Source organism: Neoarius graeffei, chromosome 5 (genome assembly GCF_027579695.1).
Source record: "Neoarius graeffei isolate fNeoGra1 chromosome 5, fNeoGra1.pri, whole genome shotgun sequence".
NCBI lineage: Eukaryota > Metazoa > Chordata > Actinopteri > Siluriformes > Ariidae > Neoarius > Neoarius graeffei.
In genome coordinates, this window is record NC_083573.1 from 23,324,963 (window position 1) to 23,349,114 (window position 24,152).

The 24,152-nt window shown below is 40.0% G+C and overlaps 1 protein-coding gene across 1 annotated transcript in view; it reads left to right on the forward strand.

Annotated features, from left to right (window-relative positions):
* LOC132886222 (dynein axonemal heavy chain 5-like) overlaps window positions 1-24,152 on the forward strand; it is a 768,703-nt gene that overhangs the window by 86,977 nt on the left and 657,574 nt on the right. Inside the window, exons 33-35 of the mRNA XM_060920790.1 lie at window positions 4,922-5,078; window positions 5,784-5,996; window positions 6,739-6,963. Coding sequence (XP_060776773.1) covers window positions 4,922-5,078; window positions 5,784-5,996; window positions 6,739-6,963 — 595 coding nt within the window. The remainder of the gene's footprint in view (window positions 1-4,921; window positions 5,079-5,783; window positions 5,997-6,738; window positions 6,964-24,152) is intronic.

The following is a 24,152-nucleotide window of genomic DNA, read 5'->3' on the forward strand; positions in this document are numbered from 1 at the left end:
AAATACAATGTACAAGAATAAAAGAACAGAAAAATAACATGTAAAAAAGATATAGTAATAACAATAACATTAAAATATAAAATAAAAGAAATAAGGTATGAACAGCTTATGGGTCCCTTCATTTATACTGTTGTAGATGTAAACAATCAAGTCTGACACATTATCATTCAGTCCGTGGTATCATCTTCCTCCTTGTACCAATACCATTTCTCCCATTTCTTTTCAAATTGTTCTTCCCTCATTTTCAAAATGTATGATAGCTTTTCCATGCTGTAAATCTCTTCCACAATACTAAACCACTGTTCTAGAGTTGGGGGGTCTTCCTTATACCATGCTCTTGTAATTGCTTTTCGGCTAGCTGCAAGTAATACTTTTAACAGGTATACATCTTCTCCTTGGACCTCGTCTTGTGGTATATATCCCAAATACAGTACCAAAGATGTTTTTTGTATCTCATATCCCAGTATTTTTTTTAGTTCGCACCACACTCCCTTCCAGTACGTCTCTATTTTTTGGCATTTCCAGAACACATGTGCATGATCTGCTTCCGCCTGTCCACATAGTCTCCAACATAAGCTTTTGTGTGGTGTGTATCTCCCAGTCATCTTTGGTGTTATGAAAAACCTTATAATGTTCTTCCACCCAAATTCTCGCCATACTCTAGAATCCGTTGTTGAATGTTGGGATGTGCATACATCGTTCCAGTTCTCTTCTGTTATTTCTATGCCCAGCTCTTTTTCCCATTTTTCTTTAATGTACATGGTTGAGTTACCCCCACTGGCACCAATAGCTTGGTATAGAGCTGAGATTACTCTACATGTTCTTCCTTCATATGCTTTTATGATTATTTTAATGATCCCATTCTGCTCCCTCGGTTCTTTTGCTTTAATTTCCTTTAAATAATAGTCCCTTACCTGAAAATATCTAAATAGCTCCCTTGCCTCTAACCCAAATGTATCCCTTAGGACTTGAAAGCTCTTCATTTCCCCTCCCTCGACAAGTGTGCATATAGCTGTAATACCCTTTTGTGCCCATCTCTCAAAGCCTTGGTCCCTTAACCCTGGTTTAAATCTATTATCATGAGATATCCACCTCAAGATCTTAGTTTCTGCCTGCAATGTATATTTTCTTATTACCAAATGCCAAATCTCCAATGTGAATTTGCTTATTGGGCTCAGCTGTACTTCTTCTTGCTTGAATAGTTCCTTATTGGTTATTAGTATTTGAAGTGGGCTGGCCCTTTCTTTCATCTCTATGTCTTTCCATCTGGCTATATATTTTTCATTGCACCAGCAATATACTGCCCTGAGTTGTGCTGCATAAAAGTAATCTTGCAGTTTTGGTACTGCCATGCCCCCTTTGTCTTTAGGGAATTGCATGGTGCGATATCTAATCCGAGGTCTCTTACCCGCCCAAATGAACCTAGCAATCCATCTATCCCACTCTATAAACTGTTTCTGTGGAATCATTACTGGCAAAGTTTGGAACAAATACAGTAGTCTTGGCAATACATTCATCTTAATTATTTCTATCCTTGAGCTAAGATCCAACTGTAACATTGACCATCTACCTATGTCTTGTCTGAGTTCCTCGTTAATCTGAGTATAATTTGCTTTATATAACTTCTCTATTCCCTTTGTGATGTTCACTCCCAAATATTTAATTGTTTCTGAGTTCCATTTAATTTTATATCTATCTTTTAATTCTTTTGTTGGTGCATAATTAATGGCCAGAATCTGTGTTTTATTAACATTAAGTTTATATCCTGAATAATATCCATATCCCTCCAATTGGTTCATCAGTGCAGGGAAAGATCTATTGGGTTGTTCCAAATAGGCCACCACATCATCTGCAAATAGTCCTGTGAGGCGACAGCGCTAACCACTACACCACCGTGCCGCCCCGACATTGAGTAGTTTCACCCAATATGTCACCTGCCCCACTAGGGGTAATAAGATGCTGGATCTCTGCTATGGCTCCATCAAGGGAGCTTATAAGTCTGCTGCAGGTCCTGCTCTTGGCTGTTCCGACCATAATGTGGTGCATCTTATACCCACATACAGGGCTATGCTGCGCAGAGACAAAGTGAGGGTGCGTGAGGTTCAGGTGTGGAGTGAAGATAGCACTCTGGCCCTGCAGGGCTGCTTTGACTGTACTGACTAGTCTATCTTTCAGGATTCATCCAATAGTATTGATGAACTGACAGACACTGTATGCAGTTATATCTCTTTTTGTGTGGATAGCATAATACCAACTAAAACCATTGTTTCCTACCCCAATAACAAACCTTGGATTACCAAAGAATTAAAAAAGCTGTTAAGGGAAAAAAGGTCTGTTTTTAAAAGTGGTGATAAAATCGCATATTCTGAAATAAGGAAGGTTGTGCAGGCCGAAATAGCCAAAGCTAAATTTAAATATAAAACTAAGATTGAGTCAAAGTTTAATAAGTCTGACCTCAGATCTGTGTGGAATGGCATGAAACTTATGACAGGACTAAACAACAGCTCCAATAGTAATACTGTGTCCTTAAAAGGTTTTGCCTTTGATGTGCAGCTGGCAGATGAATTAAATCATTTTTATTTGAGATTTTCGAATGATGATTTTAATGATAAAATCATAGACATACGGGAAAGGGTCAGAGACACATCTGCTTTTAGTACTGATGTTGCTGCAGTCGAAAAACTGTTCAAGCATACTAAAATAAGGCAAAGCCCTGGCCCAGACAACATTAGTGGTCACGTGCTTAGGTCTTGTGCAGGACAGTTGAGTGAAATTTTTCAATTTATTTTCACCCTATCCCTTCAGATGCAAGCTATTCCAAAAATTTGGAAACATGCCACTGTTATCCCTTTAGCTAAGTGTAGCCACCCCAAGGTCCTCAATGACTTTAGACCAGTGGCTCTCACCTCACTGGTGATGAAGTCATTTGAGAAACTGGTTAAGTGGGAATTAATGAAACGGGTGGAGCAACAGCTAGATCCTCTCCAGTTTGCTTATAGGGCTGGCAGAGGTGTGAAGGATGCCATCCTAACATTGTTAAACTCCCTCTACCAACATCTGGAGGTGCCTAAGACCTGCCAGGCTTCTTTTTATTGACTTTTCATCAGCATTCAACACCATCCAGCCTTACTTGCTGGCTGAAAAACTCCAAACCCACTTTAACCTTGAGTCTTACCTCATAGGTTGGATAGTTGATTTTTTGGCAGAGTGGACACAGTGTGTAAAAGTTAATGGTGCCCTCTCCTCCATACAAGTTTCACGTACTGGCTCACATCAGGGCTGTGTGCTCTCCCCCCTTCTTTTCCTGCTATATACAAGTGATTGCAGGAGTAATTATGTGAATAGACATTTTTTGAAGTTTGCTGATGACACAGTCATAGTTAGCCTTTTAAACAATGATGAGGAGGGACATGGTTATGTTGTTGATGATTTTATTGCTTGGTGTAAAGAGTTTTATTTATCTATTAATGTAGCCAAGACCAAAGATATGATAATTGATTTCTGCAGGTCTCAGAAATCTTTTACACATACTGTTATTCAAAACGAAAATGTTGATGTTGTCACAGAATACAGATACTTGGGAACCATTATTGACGACAAATTGTCATTTGAGAGTAACACTGATGCTATGTGTAAAAAGGCCCAACAGTGGCTTTTCTTTTTAAGGAAGATGAAGTCTTTCAATGTGTGTAGGACCTTGATGACTTTATTTTATCAAAGTTTTATTGAATCTGTTTTGTCCTTTTGTATTGTTGTGTGGTATGGTGGTCTGCCACTGACCAGTAAGGGCAGGTTGTCAAAGCTAGTTAATGTGGCAGCAAAGGTGGTTGGGGTTCATTTTACCCAGCTGCAAGATGTGTATGTAAAACGCGTCATGAGTAAGGCACAACAAATTCTAAAATACTCCGACCACCCGCTTTTTGGGGAATTTAGTCTGCTCTTCTCAGGCCGCCATTTTAGAATTCCTGCTGCCAGAGATTCTTTTATTTTAGTGGCCATTAGGACCCTTAATTCATTAAGGGACATCTAGTTTTTTTTCTCCTATTTTTCTGTAGTTACTGTTATTGTCATTGTTTAGTGGCAATAACTAACAGTGACAGTCATGGGTCTGGGTGGGTATATCCATTTGAGTAATGTGCTTGTCTCATCTCATCATCTCTAGCCGCTCTACAGGGTTGCAGGCAAGCTGGAGCCTATCCCAGCTGACTACGGGCGAAAGGCGGGGTACACCATGGACAAGTCGCCAGGTCATCACAGGGCTGACACATAGACACAGACAACCATTCACACTCACATTCACACCTATGGTCAATTTAGAGTCACCAGTTAACCTAACCTGCATGTCTTTGGACTGTGGGGGAAACCGGAGCACCCGGAGGAAACCCACGCGGACACGGGGAGAACATGCAAACTCCGCACAGAAAAGCCCTCGCCGGCCACGGGGCTCGAACCCGGACCTTCTTGCTGTGAGGTGACCGCGCTAACCACTACACCACCGTGCCGCCCTAACGTGCTTGTGTGTAAATATATGAATGTGTCTGTGTGTTCCATGTCTATGTCTTCTTAACTCATGTTCTCTGAATACCTGCTGTACACCAAATTTCCTTTCTTAAAGGATAATAAATCTGAAACTTGAACTTACTAATGAAATGCCAACAGGTTCACGTTCAGCCACCTTGATGTTGCATAAGCAGATGTGGTGGCTTTCAGGGTTGCTATAGGTCATATGTCAACTGACTGGTTAAAGGTCAAGTAGATAAAAAAAAGAATAAGCAAGCAGAAATTAAATTGTGATGACAAATTGTTAAAAACCAACAAATATGACAAAAATGAAACCTTTAACCATTTCTTGTAGTAAGTGTACAACTTTTTTTCCTGTCAAAGTTCTGCTAACCAGATTGTCATTTTTGATTGATTGAAGGTACCTGGAGAAGAAGCGTCTGCTGTTCCCTCGTTTTTTCTTCGTGTCTGATCCAGCGCTTCTGGAAATCCTGGGCCAGGCATCTGATTCTCACACCATCCAGGCTCACTTACTTAATGTCTTTGACAACATCAAATCTGTCCGCTTTCATGATAAGGTACAGCTTTACTGCAGTTTCAAACTTGTTTATTAATGTGATACCGAATACTGCTTCAACAGTTTTAGCTGAACGCTCTTAACATAACATTTGCTTCATTTTTTAAGTGATTTGTTATTCATTTAATCATCTTCTGATAACTCTAAGTTTATTTATGTCTTTCTTTCATTTACACTTAACTGTAATTTATGTGAACAGTGGTTGGATTTAAGAGTGGGGTTTGCACGAATACCTTCTTTACTGTTCTTTTATGAACTACAAGTAGCCATAAAATTAATACAGGCATCTAATATGAAGTAAAAAATAAATAAATAATTTTTTAAAAAATTATATTTAAGTAAGACTTTCTGCTTGTACAAAGGTCATTGGTTGGTATCCATGTAGCTAAGCATGCATTTGCATGTTTTAAATATAGTTAAGAAGGAAAAGCATAAACCTGATTAAATGGCAAAAGAAAAGAAGGAAGAAGTAAACGAGAGCCTGGATGTTTACTTTCTATTACAATCAGTTGAAGTAAAAAAAAAAGTACCTGTTCTTTTTTACAAAGCAAATTTCCAGTTGTTTTAGAAATTCTAGTTGTTCTCAGGTGACAAACTGAATTTCAGTAATACAGTATTGTATGTGTTTATGCAATTCCTTCACACTCCAATGACTCTGAAACAAAGTAGCTGAAATATGACCAAAAATGTTGAACATGTGTTTCAGGTGTATGATCGTATCCTGGCCATCTCATCACGTGAGGATGAGACGATAGAGCTGGACCGACCCATCACCGCTGAGGGCAATGTGGAGGTGTGGCTTAATGCCCTCCTGAAGGAATCCCAGAGGTCTTTGCACCTCGTCATCCATCAGGCGGCCCTGGCAATCCAAGAACCCACCTTCAATCTGACTGACTTCCTGGATTCCTTCCCTGCACAGGTTCTCTAAGATTAAGCCTCTAAAAAGTAACAACTAGTAGATATTAAACATGGCAATTGCAGTAACTGGCACTAGCATGGTTTATTGTTGCCTTTAAGGTAAAGTTTATCTAAAAATTATCTCATCTTGACACTATTTACCATCATTTATTTAAAAACTAATACACATTACTTTCTTTCTCCAAAATATTCTTTTAAGTAGATAGATTTAGGATCATTATTATTGGCAGTCTCATGAACTGAGGAAAAAATTCAGATTAATAACTTAAAAAAATAGTTGTATTAAACATAATATGCAGGTGCTGTGGTTTATGTGCCAAAATCCAGTAATGGGTCCAAAAATAAACAAATTAAAAAAAGTAATGGTAAACAAAGTTTATATCAGTAAAAACAAACAAGAGCTAAACTAATTGACTAAGGATTACTTAAAGCAAATATGCATTTATTTATTCATATTTATTCATTATATAAAATAATTAAAATTACAGTATGAAGTTAATTCTTTAAAAATATGAAATTAAATGCTAAAGTAAAAACACTTTTTACTTTAGCATTCAATTTCATATTTTTTAAAGAATTAACTTCATGCTAAAGACTGTTTAATTAATGTCTATAGAAATGTCTACATTCATGGCAGAGAGTTTAGTTGTGTTTTACTTTTTTTCTTTTTATGACGTCCTACAAATTCTTCAAATTAAAGTCATTATCGTCGTTGTTGATATATTTATCTCATATTTCTGTAGGTGGGTTTGTTGGGAATCCAGATGATCTGGACACGAGATTCAGAAGCAGCTTTGACTAATGCCCGTCATGACTCGAAAATTATGGCCAAAACCAATCAGTCCTTCCTGGATCTCCTGAACACTCTCATTGACATGACCACCAAGGACCTGAGCACAGTGGAACGGACTAAATATGAAACCCTAATCACGATCCACGTCCATCAGAGGGACATCTTCGATGACTTGGTGAGTGAAATAGATTTTGAATCAGAAAAATATGGATATTTTCTCAGAAATTAAAACATTTAATTTCATATAAAAACATGCCCATACCTACACACACACACCTACTTTGTATGTACATTCATTACGGCCTTTCGATTTCATACAATTAGTGAAATTTACTTCCCTTTGAAATTTGGTCATTGCGATATGTTTATTTTTGCAATATGTATTAAAAAAACACCAACAACCCTGCCCATTCTGTGGCTGGGAAGTTATTAAATTTGAGGGGATTCCCTAGCAAGTAATGTACATGAAATCATTTGCTTCGCGCAGTCAAGCAGACAGAGGAAGTTTGGCGTGTGCATGCGCAAGTTTACCTGCTTCTTCTTTTCCTTTGTCTTTTGGGTTTTACAGCAGCTGGCATCCAGTGTTGCATTACTGCCATCTACAGGTTTACCTTGACACTGACAGTTACATCATTCAATTGCTAAACGAATAGCTGATCACACTGAGGTGCTTGCTGACTGCTGATATTTATTAGTTTGGTCCTGCGTTTTTTTTCCTTCCCACTTTCCATTACTGTAATTGGTCTTTCACGTTTCATTTGCATCCTCCATTTTCCTCTCCTATTTCAAATTTGCCTTGCGCCAACGGGGAAAGCCCACCACGTGATGCATGACATCTTGAATTGGGTCATGGTGAAGCAAGAAAAAAATAGCACAATAAATAGTACAAGTCAGATGAGTCTAATCTGCTTCTGCTAACTCATGATTAGCAATCTGTCTGTATGAAGTTGATGATATTTTGCAAATATTCCATTACTGTTCCTCTCATATTCCTGATGTTAATGTTTGACTAATGATGTTCCTTCAATGTTCCTCTTAACTTTCTCTAATGTTGCTTTAAGGTTTCTCTAATGTTTCTATAACATTCATTTAAGGTTCCTCTCTGTAATTAGAATGCAGTGCTGCAGCACAGCAACCTATGGGCTCTCCTAGGGGAGCCCATAGGTTGCAGTGCAAAGTTGCAGTGGCATAGGTTGCAGTGCATAGGTTGCAGTGGCAACTATTGTTCTTCTACGTGTTTCTTCTTCTCTTCTTCTTCTTCTTCTTCTTCTTCTTCTTTTTTAGGATGCAGTGCAAAGCACTGCAACTATTGTTCTTCTACATGTTTCTTCTTCTTCTTCTTCTTCTATTTCTTATTAGGATGCAGTGCTGCTGCACAGCAACCTATGGGCTCCCCTAGGGAGCTCCATACGTGTTTTCTTCTTCTTATTAGGATGCAGTGCTGCAGCACAGCAACCTATGGGCTCCCCTAGGGGAGCCCATAGGTTGCAGTGCAAATTAGGATGCAGTGCTGCAGCACAGCAACCTATGGGCTCCCCTAGGGGAGCCCATAGGTTGCAGTGCAAAGCACTGCAACTATTGTTCTTCTACGTATTTCTTCTTCTTCTTCTTCTTATTCCTACGCAAATTTTGATTTCGAATAACTCAATAACCGTACGTCGCACACAGACAAACAATATATCAAAACGTGCGGCTCGATCGGACTCGCTATGCTATTACTTTTCTCTGTAGAATACGATTTTTTCGCGACGTAGTCGCGAAAAAATCGCCCCAAAAAATCCCATTCATTTCTATGGAATTAATTGAAAAAAAAGCACTTTTTCAATGTTTTTCAAACATCCACTGCTCTGGCATGCTTTCACCTAGAGACATGATTCAAACTCTAAAACGTAGGAAAACTTCTCCTCTGTGGATCTGGCATTCAACTTTTCTGCTAGGTTTTACACTTTCGGATCAGGCCCGGTTCAAACGCCATGTGGTTTCTGGGAGAAAATCCGGCTTTTGAATGGGTGTCTATTGCGTTACACACCAGTGAGGGTCATTAAGCTTAGAGTGTAGGCGGCTTCAAAAAAAAGCTCAAACTTTCTCGCTTAAACCGTGTTTTCAGCCACAAATTTCACTCTACAGACATGATTTTCTCAAAAGTAGTAGCAAAACTTGTCCTGATTCACACAATGTGTCTACCTAAACGATAGGATTTACGGTTTTTGAATGACAAGCCTCAAAGTGAGGAGAGCACAGGTGAGCGGCCTCATTGACTCCCAGTATAAACGTTGCTGAAAAGTCACTCGTTTTTAACTCCCTGTAGCGTCCTCATTTTTAACAATACAAACAAAAAAATACATCATTTTATTCAGGAGACCCTTCTAGCGCTCACTGTGAAAGAATTTTGTGAATAGCTGCTTTCGTTGTCGAGTTATTTGTCATTGTTTGAGGTCTGGTCCGTAGTAAAAAACAGCACAAAATTCAAGACCTTGTGTGTGTTAGCTCATTGACATGCATTATAAACGGGATAGAAAAGTCACTCGTTTTTAACTCCCTGTAGCGTCCTCATTTTTAACAATACAAACAAAAAAATACATCATTTTATTCAGGAGACCCTTCTAGCGCTCACTGTGAAAGAATTTTGTGAATAGCTGCTTCCGTTGTCGAGTTATTTGTCATTGTTCGAGGCCTGGTCCTTCATAAAAAAAACAGTAGAAAACTCCAGCCCTTGTGTGTCAGCCTCACCTTAGCCGCCCACTTTATTAGGAACACTTCTGTTCGTACATACAAACTACAAACACTCTTCTTAGAGTTTAGAGTTTATTTTATTTTTAAAAGGGACAGTGCACAAATTAAACATTATCCTTGTGTTAAGGACAGATGTCTGTCCCAGGTTATAGCAGTACATGCTAATTTCCGCCTGTAGTCACTTTGGTTAGACGTGATTCAAACTCAAAAACGTAGGAAAACTTCTCCTCTGGGGATCTGGCATTCAACTTTTCTGCTAGGTTCTACACTTACATGCTCGAAATTTCAAACTTAAACTGTTTTCAGCCACAAATTTCACACTACAGACATAATTTTCTCAAAAGTTGTAGTCACACTTGTCCCAAAAAAACCCCATTAATTTCTATGGAATTAATTGGAAAAAAAAGCACTTTTTCAAACATCCGCTGCTCTGAGAAACTGAGAAGAGGGCAGCCGACAGGCCTCACCTTAGCCGCCCACTTTATTAGGAACACTTCTGTTCGTACATACAAACTACAAACACTCTTCTTAGAGTTTAGAGTTTATTTTATTTTTAAAAGGGACAGTGCACAAATTAAACATTATCCTTTTGGTAAGGACAGATGTCTGTCCCAGGTTATAGCAGTACATGCTAATTTCCGCCTGTAGTCACTTTGGTTGTACTGTTGAATAGCTCTTCTTCATGACGGCTGCTTTCTCAAGCACACACATAATCATTGCATTGAAACATCATTGCGGGTCACACATTCACGGCCAGCAAACATGCGTGACCGAATAGCTTCGCGCACTGCATCCTCTCACAATTTCCCCCGGGGAATTGTCCGGTCTAGTTAGGATGCAGTGCTGCAGCACAGCAACCTATGGGCTCCCCTAGGGGAGCCCATAGGTTGCAGTGCAAAGCACTGCAACTATTGTTCTTCTACGTATTTCTTCTTCTTCTTCTTATTATTATTCCTACGCAAATTTTGATTTCGAATAACTCAATAACCGTACGTCGCACACAGACAAACAATACATCAAAATGTGCGGCTCGATCGGACTCGCTATGCTATTACTTTTCTCTATAGAATAAGATTTTTTCGCGACGTAGTCGCGAAAAAATCGTCCAAAAAAACCCCATTCATTTCTATGGAATTAATTGAAAAAAAAGCACTTTTTCAACGTTTTTCAAACGTCCACTGCTCTGGCATGCTTTCACCTAGAGACGTGATTCAAACTCTAAAACGTAGGAAAACTTCTCCTCTGTGGATCTGGCATTCAACTTTTCTGCTAGGTTCTACACTTTCGGATCAGTCCCGGGTCAAACGCCATGTGGGTTCTGATAGAAAATCCGGCTTTTGAATGGGTGTCTATTGCGTTACACACCAGTGCGCCTCGTTAACTCAGAGTGTAGGCGGCTTCAAAAAAAAGCTCAAAATTTCTCACTTAAACTGTGTTTTCATCCACAAATTTCACTCTACAGACATGATTTTCTCAAAAGTAGTAGGAAAACTTGTCCTGATTCACACAATGTGTCTACCTAAACGGTAGGATTTACGGTTTTTGAATGACAAGCCTCAAAGCGAGGAGAGCACAGGTGAGCGGCCTCATTGACTCCCAGTATAAACGTTGCTGAAAAGTCACTCGTTTTTAACTCCCTGTAGCGTCCTCATTTTTAACAATACAAACAAAAAAATACATCATTTTATTCAGGAGACCCTTCTAGCGCTCACTGTGAAAGAATTTTGTGAATAGCTGCTTTCGTTGTCGAGTTATTTGTCATTGTTTGAGGTCTGGTCCATAGTAAAAAACAGCACAAAATTCAAGACCTTGTGTGTGTTAGCTCATTGACATGCATTATAAACGGGATAGAAAAGTCACTCGTTTTTAACTCCCTGTAGCGTCCTCATTTTTAAGAATACAAACAAAAAAATACATCATTTTATTCAGGAGACCCTTCTAGCGCTCACTGTGAAAGAATTTTGTGAATAGCTGCTTCCGTTGTCGAGTTATTTGTCATTGTTCGAGGCCTGGTCCTTCATAAAAAAAACAGTAGAAAACTCCAGCCCTTGTGTGTCAGCCTCACCTTAGCCGCCCACTTTATTAGGAACACTTCTGTTCGTACATACAAACTACAAACACTCTTCTTAGAGTTTAGAGTTTATTTTATTTTTAAAAGGGACAGTGCACAAATTAAACATTATCCTTGTGTTAAGGACAGATGTCTGTCCCAGGTTATAGCAGTACATGCTAATTTCCGCCTGTAGTCACTTTGGTTAGACGTGATTCAAACTCAAAAACGTAGGAAAACTTCTCCTCTGGGGATCTGGCATTCAACTTTTCTGCTAGGTTCTACACTTACATGCTCGAAATTTCAAACTTAAACTGTTTTCAGCCACAAATTTCACACTACAGACATAATTTTCTCAAAAGTTGTAGTCACACTTGTCCCAAAAAAACCCCATTAATTTCTATGGAATTAATTGGAAAAAAAAGCACTTTTTCAAACATCCGCTGCTCTGAGAAACTGAGAAGAGGGCAGCCGACAGGCCTCACCTTAGCCGCCCACTTTATTAGGAACACTTCTGTTCGTACATACAAACTACAAACACTCTTCTTAGAGTTTAGAGTTTATTTTATTTTTAAAAGGGACAGTGCACAAATTAAACATTATCCTTGTGTTAAGGACAGATGTCTGTCCCAGGTTATAGCAGTACATGCTAATTTCCGCCTGTAGTCACTTTGGTCATACTCTTGAATAGGTCTTCTTCATGACGGCTGCTGTCTCGAGCACACACACGATCATTGCATTGAAACATCATTGCGGGTCACACATTGACGGCCAGCGAACATGCGTGAGCGAATTGCTTCGCGCACTGCATCCTCTCACAATTTCCCCCGGGGAATTGTCCGGTCTAGTGTTATATTTGTTACTCTCCCTACGCAAATTTCGATTTCGATTAACTCAATAACCGTACGTCGCACACAGACAAACAATATATCAAAACGTGCGGCTCGATCGGACTCGCTATGCTATTACTTTTCTCTACAGTTTACGATTTTTTCGCGACGTAGTCGCGAAAAAATCGTCCAAAAAACCCCATTCATTTCTATGGAATTAATTTGAAAAAAAGCACTTTTTCAACGTTTTTCAAACATCCGCTGCTCTGGCATGCTTTAACCTAGAGACGTGATTCAAACTCTAAAACGTAGGAAAACTTCTCCTCTGTGGATCTGGCCTTCAACTTTTCTGCTAGGTTCTACACTCTCGGATCAGTCCCGGCTCAAACGCCATGTTGGTTCCGGGAGAAAATCCGGCTTTTTATGGGTGTCTATTGCGTTACACACCAGTGGACCTCGTTATGCTCAGAGTGGAGAGAGGTTAAAAAAAAAGGTCAAACTTTCTCGCTTAAACTCTGTTTTCAGCCACAAATTTCACTCTACAGACTTGATTTTCTCAAAAGTAGTAGGAAAACTTGTCCTGATTCACACAATGTGTCTACCTAAACGATAGGATTTACAGTTTTTTAATGACAAGCCTCAATCTGAGAAGAGGGCAGCCGAATGGCCTCATTGACACCCATTATAAACGTGACAGAAAAACAGCCTCGGTCAGCATGACACTTCACCTTAGCCGCCCACTTTATTAGGAACACTTCTGTTCGTACATACAAACTACAACCACTCTTCTTAGAGTTTAGAGTTCATTTTATTTTTAAAAGGGACAGTGCACAAATTAAACATTATCCTTGTGGTAAGGACAGATGTCTGTCCCAGGTTATAGCAGTACATGCTAATTTCCGCCTGTAGTCACTTTGTTCATACTCTTGAAAAGCTCTTCTTCATGACGGCTGCTGTCTCAAGCACACACATGATCATTGCATTGAAACATCATTGCGGGTCACACATTCACGGCCAGCGAACATGCGTGACCGAATTGCTTCGCGCACTGCATCCTCTCACAATTTCCCCCGGGGAATTGTCCGGTCTAGTGTTATATTTGTTACTCTTCCTACACAAATTTTGATTTCGAGTAACACAATAACCGTACGTCGCACACAGACAAACAATGTATCAAAACGTGCGGCTCGATCGGACTCGCTATGCTATTACTTTTCTCTATAGAATAAGATTTTTTCGCGACGTAGTCGCGAAAAAATCGTCCAAAAAAACCCCATTCATTTCTATGGAATTAATTGAAAAAAAAGCACGTTTTCAATGTTTTTCAAACATCCACTGCTCTGGCATGCTTTCACCTAGAGACATGATTCAAACTCTAAAACGTAGGAAAACTTCTCCTCTGTGGATCTGGCATTCAACTTTTCTGCTAGGTTTTACACTTTCGGATCAGGCCCGGTTCAAACGCCATGTGGTTTCTGGGAGAAAATCCGGCTTTTGAATGGGTGTCTATTGCGTTACACACCAGTGAGGGTCGTTAAGCTTAGAGTGTAGGCGGCTTCAAAAAAAAGGTCAAACTTTCTCGCTTAAACTCTGTTTTCAGCCACAAATTTCACTCTACAGACATGTTTTTCTCAAAAGTAGTAGGAAAACTTGTCCTGATTCACACAATGTGTCTACCTAAACGATAGGATTTACGGTTTTTGAATGACAAGCCTCAAAGTGAGGAGAGCACAGGTGAGCGGCCTCATTGACTCCCAGTATAAACGTTGCTGAAAAGTCACTCGTTTTTAACTCCCTGTAGCGTCCTCATTTTTAACAATACAAACAAAAAAATACATCATTTTATTCAGGAGACCCTTCTAGCGCTCACTGTGAAAGAATTTTGTGAATAGCTGCTTCCGTTGTCGAGTTATTTGTCATTGTTCGAGGCCTGGTCCTTCATAAAAAAAACAGTAGAAAACTCCAGCCCTTGTGTGTCAGCCTCACCTTAGCCGCCCACTTTATTAGGAACACTTCTGTTCGTACATACAAACTACAAACACTCTTCTTAGAGTTTAGAGTTTATTTTATTTTTAAAAGGGACAGTGCACAAATTAAACATTATGCTTGTGTTAAGGACAGATGTCTGTCTCAGGTTATAGCAGTACATGCTAATTTCCGCCTGTAGTCACTTTGGTCATACTCTTGAATAGGTCTTCTTCATGATGGCTGCTGTCTCGAGCACACACACAATCATTGCATTGAAACATCATTGCGGGTCACACATTCACGGCCAGCGAACATGCGTGAGCGAATTGCTTCGCGCACTGCATCCTCTCACAATTTCCCCCGGGGAATTGTCCGGTCTAGTTAGGATGCAGTGCTGCAGCACAGCAACCTATGGGCTCCCCTAGGGGAGCCCATAGGTTGCAGTGCAAAGCACTGCAACTATTGTTCTTCTACGTGTTTCTTTTTATTATTATTTTTATTTTTATTTTTATTATTCCTACGCAAATTTTGATTTCGAATAACTCAATAACCGTACGTCGCACACAGACAAACAATATATCAAAACGTGCGGCTCGATCGGACTCGCTATGCTATTACTTTTCTCTATAGATTGCGATTTTTTCGCGACGTAGTCGCGAAAAAATCGCCCAAAAAAACCCCATTCATTTCTATGGAATTAATTGAAAAAAAAGCACTTTTTCAACGTTTTTCAAACATCCGCTGCTCTGGCATGCTTTCACCTAGAGACGTGATTCAAACTCTAAAACGTAGGAAAACTTCTCCTCTGTGGATCTGGCATTAAACTTTTCTGCTAGGTTCTACACTTTCGGATCAGTCCCGGCTCAACCGCCATGTGGTTTCTGGGAGAAAATCCGGCTTTTGAATGGGTGTCTATTGCGTTACACACCAGTGAAGGTCATTATCTTAGAGTGTAGACAGTTTGAAAAAAAAGGTCAAACTTTCTCGCTTAAACTCTGTTTTCAGCCACAAATTTCACTCTACAGACATGATTTTCTCAAAAGTAGTAGGAAAACTTGTCCTGATTCACACAATGTGTCTACCTAAGCGATAGGATTTACGGTTTTTGAATGACAAGCCTCAAAGTGAGGAGAGCACAGGTGAGCGGCCTCATTGACTCCCAGTATAAACGTTGCTGAAAAGTCACTCGTTTTTAACTCCCTGTAGCGTCCTCATTTTTAACAATACAAACAAAAAAATACATCATTTTATTCAGGAAACCCTTCTAGCGCTCACTGTGAAAGAATTTTGTGAATAGCTGCTTCCGTTGTCGAGTTATTTGTCATTGTTCGAGGCCTGTCCCTTAGCAAAATTCAGCAGACACCTGACAAACTCTTGTGTGTGTTTTTTAACCTGCTCAGGCCCTTTACCATGCCGACTGGCTTCAGTAAGCGAGCACAGAGGGGAGGGGCCGGCTGTCTCAAGCACACACATGAATCATGGCATTGTAGCTTCATAGCAGGTCACACAACCGTACGTCGCACACAGACAAACAATATATCAAAACGTGCGGCTTGATTGGACTCGCTATGCTATTACTTTTCTCTACAGAATACGATTTTTTCGCGACGTAGTCGCGAAAAAATCGTCTCAAAAAACCCCATTCATTTCGATGGAATTAATTGAAAAAAAAGCACTTTTCCAACGTTTTTCAAACATCCGCTGCTCTGGCATGCTTTCACCTAGAGGCATGATTCAAACTCTAAAACGTAGGAAAACTTCTCCTCTGTGGATCTGGCATTCAACTTTTCTGCTAGGTTCTACACTTTCGGATCAGTCCCGGGTCAAACGCCATGTGGTTTCTGGGAAAAAATCCGGCTTTTGAATGGGTGTCTATTGCGTTACACACCAGTGGACCTCGTTAAGGTCAGAGTGGAGAGAGGTTCAAAAAAAAGGTCAAACTTTCTCGCTTAAACTGTGTTTTCATCCACAAATTTCACTCTACAGACATGATTTTCTCAAAAGTAGTAGGAAAACTTGTCCTGATTCACACAATGTGTCTACCTAAACGATTGGATTTACGGTTTTTGAATGACAAGCGTCAAACTGAGGACAGGGCAGCTGACAGGCTTCATTGAAACCCATTGTAAACTTGAGAGAAAAGTCACTCGTTTTTAAATCGCTCTAGTGTCGTTATTTTTAAGAGTACAAACAAAAAAATACATAATTTTATTCAGGAGACCCTTCTAGCGCTCACTGTGAAAGAATTTTGTGAATAGCTGCTTCCGTTGTCGAGTTATTTGTCATTGTTTGAGGTCTGGTCCATAGTAAAAAACAGCACAAAATTCAAGACCTTGTGTGTGTTAGCTCATTGACATGCATTATAAACGGGATAGAAAAGTCACTCGTTTTTAACTCCCTGTAGCGTCCTCATTTTTAAGAATACAAACAAAAAAATACATCATTTTATTCAGGAGACCCTTCTAGCGCTCACTGTGAAAGAATTTTGTGAATAGCTGCTTCCGTTGTCGAGTTATTTGTCATTGTTCGAGGCCTGGTCCTTCATAAAAAAAACAGTAGAAAACTCCAGCCCTTGTGTGTCAGCCTCACCTTAGCCGCCCACTTTATTAGGAACACTTCTGTTCGTACATACAAACTACAAACACTCTTCTTAGAGTTTAGAGTTTATTTTATTTTTAAAAGGGACAGTGCACAAATTAAACATTATCCTTGTGTTAAGGACAGATGTCTGTCCCAGGTTATAGCAGTACATGCTAATTTCCGCCTGTAGTCACTTTGGTTAGACGTGATTCAAACTCAAAAACGTAGGAAAACTTCTCCTCTGGGGATCTGGCATTCAACTTTTCTGCTAGGTTCTACACTTACATGCTCGAAATTTCAAACTTAAACTGTTTTCAGCCACAAATTTCACACTACAGACATAATTTTCTCAAAAGTTGTAGTCACACTTGTCCCAAAAAAACCCCATTAATTTCTATGGAATTAATTGGAAAAAAAAGCACTTTTTCAAACATCCGCTGCTCTGAGAAACTGAGAAGAGGGCAGCCGACAGGCCTCACCTTAGCCGCCCACTTTATTAGGAACACTTCTGTTCGTACATACAAACTACAAACACTCTTCTTAGAGTTTAGAGTTTATTTTATTTTTAAAAGGGACAGTGCACAAATTAAACATTATCCTTGTGTTAAGGACAGATGTCTGTCCCAGGTTATAGCAGTACATGCTAATTTCCGCCTGTAGTCACTTTGGTCATACTCTTGAATAGGTCTTCTTCATGACGGCTGCTGTCTCGAGCACACACACGATCATTGCATTGAAACATCATTGCGGGTCACACATTGACGGCCAGCGAACATGCGTGAGCGAATTGCTTCGCGCACTGCATCCTCTCACAATTTCCCCCGGGGAATTGTCCGGTCTAGTGTTATATTTGTTACTCTCCCTACGCAAATTTCGATTTCGATTAACTCAATAACCGTACGTCGCACACAGACAAACAATATATCAAAACGTGCGGCTCGATCGGACTCGCTATGCTATTACTTTTCTCTACAGTTTACGATTTTTTCGCGACGTAGTCGCGAAAAAATCGTCCAAAAAACCCCATTCATTTCTATGGAATTAATTTGAAAAAAAGCACTTTTTCAACGTTTTTCAAACATCCGCTGCTCTGGCATGCTTTAACCTAGAGACGTGATTCAAACTCTAAAACGTAGGAAAACTTCTCCTCTGTGGATCTGGCCTTCAACTTTTCTGCTAGGTTCTACACTCTCGGATCAGTCCCGGCTCAAACGCCATGTTGGTTCCGGGAGAAAATCCGGCTTTTTATGGGTGTCTATTGCGTTACACACCAGTGGACCTCGTTATGCTCAGAGTGGAGAGAGGTTAAAAAAAAAGGTCAAACTTTCTCGCTTAAACTCTGTTTTCAGCCACAAATTTCACTCTACAGACTTGATTTTCTCAAAAGTAGTAGGAAAACTTGTCCTGATTCACACAATGTGTCTACCTAAACGATAGGATTTACAGTTTTTTAATGACAAGCCTCAATCTGAGAAGAGGGCAGCCGAATGGCCTCATTGACACCCATTATAAACGTGACAGAAAAACAGCCTCGGTCAGCATGACACTTCACCTTAGCCGCCCACTTTATTAGGAACACTTCTGTTCGTACATACAAACTACAACCACTCTTCTTAGAGTTTAGAGTTCATTTTATTTTTAAAAGGGACAGTGCACAAATTAAACATTATCCTTGTGGTAAGGACAGATGTCTGTCCCAGGTTATAGCAGTACATGCTAATTTCCGCCTGTAGTCACTTTGTTCATACTCTTGAAAAGCTCTTCTTCATGACGGCTGCTGTCTCAAGCACACACATGATCATTGCATTGAAACATCATTGCGGGTCACACATTCACGGCCAGCGAACATGCGTGACCGAATTGCTTCGCGCACTGCATCCTCTCACAATTTCCCCCGGGGAATTGTCCGGTCTAGTGTTATATTTGTTACTCTTCCTACACAAATTTTGATTTCGAGTAACACAATAACCGTACGTCGCACACAGACAAACAATGTATCAAAACGTGCGGCTCGATCGGACTCGCTATGCTATTACTTTTCTCTATAGAATAAGATTTTTTCGCGACGTAGTCGCGAAAAAATCGTCCAAAAAAACCCCATTCATTTCTATGGAATTAATTGAAAAAAAAGCACGTTTTCAATGTTTTTCAAACATCCACTGCTCTGGCATGCTTTCACCTAGAGACATGATTCAAACTCTAAAACGTAGGAAAACTTCTCCTCTGTGGATCTGGCATTCAACTTTTCTGCTAGGTTTTACACTTTCGGATCAGGCCCGGTTCAAACGCCATGTGGTTTCTGGGAGAAAATCCGGCTTTTGAATGGGTGTCTATTGCGTTACACACCAGTGAGGGTCGTTAAGCTTAGAGTGTAGGCGGCTTCAAAAAAAAGGTCAAACTTTCTCGCTTAAACTCTGTTTTCAGCCACAAATTTCACTCTACAGACATGTTTTTCTCAAAAGTAGTAGGAAAACTTGTCCTGATTCACACAATGTGTCTACCTAAACGATAGGATTTACGGTTTTTGAATGACAAGCCTCAAAGTGAGGAGAGCACAGGTGAGCGGCCTCATTGACTCCCAGTATAAACGTTGCTGAAAAGTCACTCGTTTTTAACTCCCTGTAGCGTCCTCATTTTTAACAATACAAACAAAAAAATACATCATTTTATTCAGGAGACCCTTCTAGCGCTCACTGTGAAAGAATTTTGTGAATAGCTGCTTCCGTTGTCGAGTTATTTGTCATTGTTCGAGGCCTGGTCCTTCATAAAAAAAACAGTAGAAAACTCCAGCCCTTGTGTGTCAGCCTCACCTTAGCCGCCCACTTTATTAGGAACACTTCTGTTCGTACATACAAACTACAAACACTCTTCTTAGAGTTTAGAGTTTATTTTATTTTTAAAAGGGACAGTGCACAAATTAAACATTATGCTTGTGTTAAGGACAGATGTCTGTCTCAGGTTATAGCAGTACATGCTAATTTCCGCCTGTAGTCACTTTGGTCATACTCTTGAATAGGTCTTCTTCATGATGGCTGCTGTCTCGAGCACACACACAATCATTGCATTGAAACATCATTGCGGGTCACACATTCACGGCCAGCGAACATGCGTGAGCGAATTGCTTCGCGCACTGCATCCTCTCACAATTTCCCCCGGGGAATTGTCCGGTCTAGTTAGGATGCAGTGCTGCAGCACAGCAACCTATGGGCTCCCCTAGGGGAGCCCATAGGTTGCAGTGCAAAGCACTGCAACTATTGTTCTTCTACGTGTTTCTTTTTATTATTATTTTTATTTTTATTTTTATTATTCCTACGCAAATTTTGATTTCGAATAACTCAATAACCGTACGTCGCACACAGACAAACAATATATCAAAACGTGCGGCTCGATCGGACTCGCTATGCTATTACTTTTCTCTATAGATTGCGATTTTTTCGCGACGTAGTCGCGAAAAAATCGCCCAAAAAAACCCCATTCATTTCTATGGAATTAATTGAAAAAAAAGCACTTTTTCAACGTTTTTCAAACATCCGCTGCTCTGGCATGCTTTCACCTAGAGACGTGATTCAAACTCTAAAACGTAGGAAAACTTCTCCTCTGTGGATCTGGCATTAAACTTTTCTGCTAGGTTCTACACTTTCGGATCAGTCCCGGCTCAACCGCCATGTGGTTTCTGGGAGAAAATCCGGCTTTTGAATGGGTGTCTATTGCGTTACACACCAGTGAAGGTCATTATCTTAGAGTGTAGACAGTTTGAAAAAAAAGGTCAAACTTTCTCGCTTAAACTCTGTTTTCAGCCACAAATTTCACTCTACAGACATGATTTTCTCAAAAGTAGTAGGAAAACTTGTCCTGATTCACACAATGTGTCTACCTAAGCGATAGGATTTACGGTTTTTGAATGACAAGCCTCAAAGTGAGGAGAGCACAGGTGAGCGGCCTCATTGACTCCCAGTATAAACGTTGCTGAAAAGTCACTCGTTTTTAACTCCCTGTAGCGTCCTCATTTTTAACAATACAAACAAAAAAATACATCATTTTATTCAGGAAACCCTTCTAGCGCTCACTGTGAAAGAATTTTGTGAATAGCTGCTTCCGTTGTCGAGTTATTTGTCATTGTTCGAGGCCTGTCCCTTAGCAAAATTCAGCAGACACCTGACAAACTCTTGTGTGTGTTTTTTAACCTGCTCAGGCCCTTTACCATGCCGACTGGCTTCAGTAAGCGAGCACAGAGGGGAGGGGCCGGCTGTCTCAAGCACACACATGAATCATGGCATTGTAGCTTCATAGCAGGTCACACAACCGTACGTCGCACACAGACAAACAATATATCAAAACGTGCGGCTTGATTGGACTCGCTATGCTATTACTTTTCTCTACAGAATACGATTTTTTCGCGACGTAGTCGCGAAAAAATCGTCTCAAAAAACCCCATTCATTTCGATGGAATTAATTGAAAAAAAAGCACTTTTCCAACGTTTTTCAAACATCCGCTGCTCTGGCATGCTTTCACCTAGAGGCATGATTCAAACTCTAAAACGTAGGAAAACTTCTCCTCTGTGGATCTGGCATTCAACTTTTCTGCTAGGTTCTACACTTTCGGATCAGTCCCGGGTCAAACGCCATGTGGTTTCTGGGAAAAAATCCGGCTTTTGAATGGGTGTCTATTGCGTTACACACCAGTGGACCTCGTTAAGGTCAGAGTGGAGAGAGGTTCAAAAAAAAGGTCAAACTTTCTCGCTTAAACTGTGTTTTCATCCACAAATTTCACTCTACAGACATGATTTTCTCAAAAGTAGTAGGAAAACTTGTCCTGATTCACACAATGTGTCTACCTAAACGATTGGATTTACGGTTTTTGAATGACAAGCGTCAAACTGAGGACAGGGCAGCTGACAGGCTTCATTGAAACCCATTGTAAACTTGAGAGAAAAGTCACTCGTTTTTAAATCGCTCTAGTGTCGTTATTTTTAAGAGTACAAACAAAAAAATACATAATTTTATTCAGGAGACCCTTCTAGCGCTCACTGTGAAAGAATTTTGTGAATAGCTGCTTCCGTTGTCGAGTTATTTGTCATTGTTCGAGGTCTGGTCTGTAGTAAAACACAGCCCAAAATTCAAGACCTTGTGTGTTTTAGCTCATTGACATGCATTATAAACGGGATAGAAAAGTCACTCGTTTTTAAATCGCTCTAGTGTCGTTATTTTTAAGAGTACAAACAAAAAAATACATAATTTTATTCAGGAGACCCTTCTAGCGCTCACTGTGAAAGAATTTTGTGAATAGCTGCTTCCGTTGTCGAGTTATTTGTCATTGTTCGAGGTCTGGTCTGTAGTAAAACACAGCACAATATTCAAGACCTTGTGTTTCTTAGCTCATTGACTCACATTATAAACGTGAGTGAAAAGTCACTCGTTTTTAAATCGCTCTAGTGTCGTTATTTTTAAGAGTACAAACAAAAAAATACATCATTTTATTCAGGAGACCCTTCTAGCGCTCAGTGTGAAAGAATTTTGTGAATAGCTGCTTCCGTTGTCGAGTTATTTGTCATTGTTCGAGGCCTGGTCCTTCATAAAAAAAACAGTAGAAAACTCCAGCCCTTGTGTGTCAGCCTCACCTTAGCCGCCCACTTTATTAGGAACACATCTGTTCGTACATACAAACTACAAACACTCTTCTTAGAGTTTAGAGTTTATTTTATTTTTAAAAGGGACAGTGCACAAATTAAACATTATCCTTGTGTTAAGGACAGATGTCTGTCCCAGGTTATAGCAGTACATGCTAATTTCCGCCTGTAGTCACTTTGGTCATACTCTTGAATAGGTCTTCTTCATGATGGCTGCTGTCTCGAGCACACACACGATCATTGCATTGAAACAACATTGCGGGTCACACATTCACGGCCAGCGAACATGCGTGAGCGAATTGCTTCGCGCACTGCATCCTCTCACAATTTCCCCCGGGGAATTGTCCGGTCTAGTTAGGATGCAGTGCTGCAGCACAGCAACCTATGGGCTCCCCTAGGGGAGCCCATAGGTTGCAGTGCAAAGCACTGCAACTATTGTTCTTCTACGTATTTCTTCTTCTTCTTATTATTCCTACGCAAATTTTGATTTCGAATAACTCAATAACCGTACGTCGCACACAGACAAACAATATATCAAAACGTGCGGCTCGATCGGACTCGCTATGCTATTACTTTTCTCTATAGAATACGATTTTTTCGCGACGTAGTCGCGAAAAAATCGCCCCAAAAAACCCCATTCATTTCTATGGAATTAATTGAAAAAAAAGCACTTTTTCAATGTTTTTCAAACATCCACTGCTCTGGCATGCTTTCACCTAGAGACATGATTCAAACTCTAAAACGTAGGAAAACTTCTCCTCTGTGGATCTGGCATTCAACTTTTCTGCTAGGTTTTACACTTTCGGATCAGGCCCGGTTCAAACGCCATGTGGTTTCTGGGAGAAAATCCGGCTTTTGAATGGGTGTCTATTGCGTTACACACCAGTGAGGGTCGTTTAGCTTAGAGTGTAGGCGGCTTCAAAAAAAAGGTCAAACTTTCTCGCTTAAACTCCGTTTTCAGCCACAAATTTCACTCTACAGACATTATTTTCTCAAAAGTAGTAGGAAAACTTGTCCTGATTCACACAATGTGTCTACCTAAACGATAGGATTTACGGTTTTTGAATGACAAGCCTCAAAGTGAGGAGAGCACAGGTGAGCGGCCTCATTGACTCCCAGTATAAACGTTGCTGAAAAGTCACTCGTTTTTAACTCCCTGTAGCGTCCTCATTTTTAACAATACAAACAAAAAAATACATCATTTTATTCAGGAAACCCTTCTAGCGCTCACTGTGAAAGAATTTTGTGAATAGCTGCTTCCGTTGTCGAGTTATTTGTCATTGTTCGAGGCCTGGTCCTTCATAAAAAAAACAGTAGAAAACTCCAGCCCTTGTGTGTCAGCCTCACCTTAGCCGCCCACTTTATTAGGAACACTTCTGTTCGTACATACAAACTACAAACACTCTTCTTAGAGTTTAGAGTTTATTTTATTTTTAAACCGTGTTTTCAGCCACAAATTTCACTCTACAGACATGATTTTCTCAAAAGTAGTAGGAAAACTTGTCCTGATTCACACAATGTGTCTACCTAAACGATAGGATTTACGGTTTTTGAATGACAAGCCTCAAAGCGAGGA